The sequence below is a fragment of the Cibotium barometz genome, chromosome 1 (assembly GCF_041138505.1).
Source record: "Cibotium barometz isolate CiBa-2024 chromosome 1, ASM4113850v1, whole genome shotgun sequence".
Taxonomy (NCBI): Eukaryota; Viridiplantae; Streptophyta; class Polypodiopsida; order Cyatheales; family Cibotiaceae; genus Cibotium; species Cibotium barometz.
In genome coordinates, this window is record NC_141046.1 from 30,942,061 (window position 1) to 30,944,896 (window position 2,836).

Genomic DNA, 2,836 nt, shown 5'->3' on the forward strand with positions numbered 1-2,836 from the left:
TCACCAAAATACATTGGCGTAGGATTCAAACTATTTTACCCATATAAACAGTTTGTATAGAGTGGTTTTTATAAAGAGAAACCCACTTTTCACCAAGTGCTTCAAAACCCTGACAAAAAATCAAATAAGAAAGCATTGAATCAAAATTACGATCAAATGAAAGAGTTGAGAACTGACGGCAGGTAGTACAAATCCTTGATAAAGAGTATACAATACACAGCAGTAATAAGGTCCACGACAAATTAATTTTAAACAATTTAACACCTGAATCAGACCTCTTCACATAAAAGAACTGCAAATGAATCAGTGTAAATTTCCTAACTTACAGTAGCAATCGGGTATATCATACAACCACATCTCTGTAACTCTCAGAGAGACGCTGTATTGTACAAGGGGGACTGTGCTATGCGATACCATCCCAATCACACTGGAGGCTACTCATGTAGAGTAAAAGAATAAAGAATTGCACCTATGATGAGCCATCACCACTGCCTGCACCTATACCACCAGGAAAAAGAAGCACTGTCGCTAGCTACCACTCCGACAAAATAAGTAGCCTTTTGATAGGTGGTTCTTGGTAAATTAAAGAATCAAAGAATGTCAACTGTAAAGAATGTGAAAAACATCAGGGCAGAATGTTAAGAATAATTTCTCCATCTGTACCCTTCTTTGCGAGAAAGACTTTGGGAAGTGATCTCCTCCTCCTCAAGCTCCTGAAGGATCCTCTGTATCCATGCTTTCTTGTCATTCAATCCAGCCAGATGCACCATAAAGTCGCCTGTGGAGTGGACACCTACAAACACAACGTCATCAATCAATGCTGAGGATTTCCTAGGAGGGTGCTTCAAAATGGTGGCTCCATGCATACCTTGCCACACGGTTTTAGGCAAAGCCATCAATCGATGGCCACTTTTCAAGGACGGTCTCCACAAATATGAATTAAATGCACATTGCATCCGAGGGATGCCAACGTGTTTTTTGAACTCTTGTTCCGCCATGGTTTCTATCAAGTACTTCAATGCATCATTATCCCCACTCTTCATTTGACCAAACGGTCGAACAAATGAGGTTTGGTTCCACCAAAGATCCAAAAATTGCATGCTCCACTCAGTGTTACGGAAAAAGAACATCCCTGGTCAATGTTAAGAGGGATAGTTTGTTATTCACAAGCACGAGCAATTTCATAGATTTTAAGGCCACAATTGAGGTATTTAACACATAATTACCTGCATTTACCCCAGTAACATCCTTGGTGATGATCAAATCCGGCAAATCACTACGACCCGTGCTTCCCGCCACAGACTCTATGATGTCTTCCTGCATGAAAAAGGAAATTATCTGTTTCTCAACATGTGGGGATTAACCATGATGAAAACTGATAACTTAGGGATTATGAGTGGCATCAGCAAGTACCAGAGCAATTTCAGGATTAGTCACAAGAGAGTCCTGCAGCACAAAAACGAGGCATACAGCGAGCATATAAGATAGCCATTTTGGCAATGTGAAAATCACCAACACGGGTAAGATAAACATCTCGGTATGCAAGATTGACATGACAACATGCATAGAGGAGAAACAAACGTTGCCATAACTACCAGAGCAGACAGGGGATTACATGACAGCACGCATCAATGGTGAGGTTACCGCTTACCGCATCGTTCCAGAAGACCCAATCAAAATTAGGAAGATGCTTGCGTACAGCCAGGATTTTGCTCCAGCTCGGCGGTCTCGCTGTATCCAGCATGTTACTGGCATCGATGAACTCATAGCCATGGCGCTGCACATAGCTCATCTTGTTGGGGATTGCCATGTCCATCAATCCTTCAAACGATCGGCCGGGGATGCGGTCTCCTCCATCGGTGCATGTAACCATGGCAAACCTGTACGGGCTGTCCACAATGCCATTGCTGCGGAGGGCTGCGCCGTGGCGAGGATTTTTAACAAAGCATTGGCGGCCCAGGTAATTGGCCCTTACAAGGAGGGCGCCAGAGGTGTAGATGAGGCTGGCACATAGGGCAGCAAGTAGGGATACACCGACGAAGATGTACTTGAGGTAGAAGAAGAGGAGATTACGGGTTCGGTGATGGGGCTCTGGGTTGCCTTTGAAGGACTGTTGCATGCGGACGAGGGTAAGGTCGGAAGGGAAATCTTTGGCAGAGGCCAAGGAGAGCGCATCGGGGAGCTTTGTGGGGCGGCGCTGAGGGAAGGCGTCGGGAGAGGAGGGCATGGCTGCCGCGCCCTCACAAGGGACGCACAGAAACAGAAAAACACACACACAGACGGCAACCTAGGCTGGAGACCACGAGATCGTCTGCTCTAGTGCTCATCAGCCTGCAGCTTCTCCCTGCCTCCTATAATTACCCGATGTTTTTGATTTTTTTTGGCCCTCAAGATTGATTGATTGGTTGGTGATGGGCGAAGCTTTCAATGAGATAATCGAGAGCAATCGATGGTGCACACTGCACTGCAGGGAGCCGCCCGCAAGAAGAAGAAGAAGAAGAAGAAGAGGAGGAGGAGGAGCCTTTCCTTTCCTTTCTGTTTTTTTCTTTTCTTCTTGACAGGGAGTGAATTTGCGGGTCTCTCTCTCTCTCTCCTTTCTCTGCGGGTGCGTCCGCCCGGCGCCTCCTGTGGGCCGCGATTCGTATAAAGATAACTTCTGGAGACTGGTACCACATTTCCCGTTGGCGCCCCGCAGTGCCCGCCCGGCCGTTCCGAGTGGGGCTCACGTCCAGACCCCGCGCGACGCGGCTACAATAGTACAAGTAATCAAGCACGGTCTCATGCAAAGTACCATTCCCGGTCTACGGTAAACTTTGCCAAAGCTTCTTCAAGTCAA

The 2,836-nt window shown here is 46.6% G+C and overlaps 1 protein-coding gene across 4 annotated transcripts; it reads right to left on the reverse strand.

Moving 5' to 3' along the window:
* Positions 1 to 303: 303 nt before the first annotated feature.
* Positions 304 to 2,614, reverse strand: LOC147641866 (alpha-1,2-galactosyltransferase gmh3-like). Of its 4 annotated transcripts, none has more exons than XM_086800480.1 (5): positions 1,652 to 2,611; positions 1,414 to 1,446; positions 1,227 to 1,338; positions 869 to 1,132; positions 304 to 793 (listed from the first exon to the last, which is right to left on the reverse strand). In XM_086800480.1, exons 1-5 carry the CDS (start codon positions 2,225 to 2,227, stop codon positions 639 to 641), a joined length of 1,140 nt encoding a protein of 379 aa, XP_086656606.1. In that variant the 5' UTR covers positions 2,228 to 2,611; the 3' UTR covers positions 304 to 638. The 4 variants fall into 4 exon arrangements, with proteins under 4 accessions (XP_086656606.1, XP_086656614.1, XP_086656594.1 ...); XM_086800488.1 differs by having other exon boundaries at positions 1,227 to 1,317; positions 1,652 to 2,608; XM_086800468.1 differs by having other exon boundaries at positions 304 to 1,132; positions 1,652 to 2,614.
* Positions 2,615 to 2,836: the final 222 nt, after the last annotated feature.

Bases quoted from the DNA above. Each gene is read 5' to 3' on its own strand.
- LOC147641866 (XM_086800468.1), bottom strand. From the start codon at position 2,227: ATGCCCTCCTCTCCCGACGCCTTCCCTCAGCGCCGCCCCACAAAGCTC. The intron at 1,447-1,651 runs GTAAGCGGTAAC...TTTGTGCTGCAG, and splicing joins GGGTCTTCTGGAACGATGCG to GACTCTCTTGTGACTAATCC. The intron at 1,133-1,226 runs GTAATTATGTGT...AACATTGACCAG, and splicing joins TGTTACTGGGGTAAATGCAG to GGATGTTCTTTTTCCGTAAC.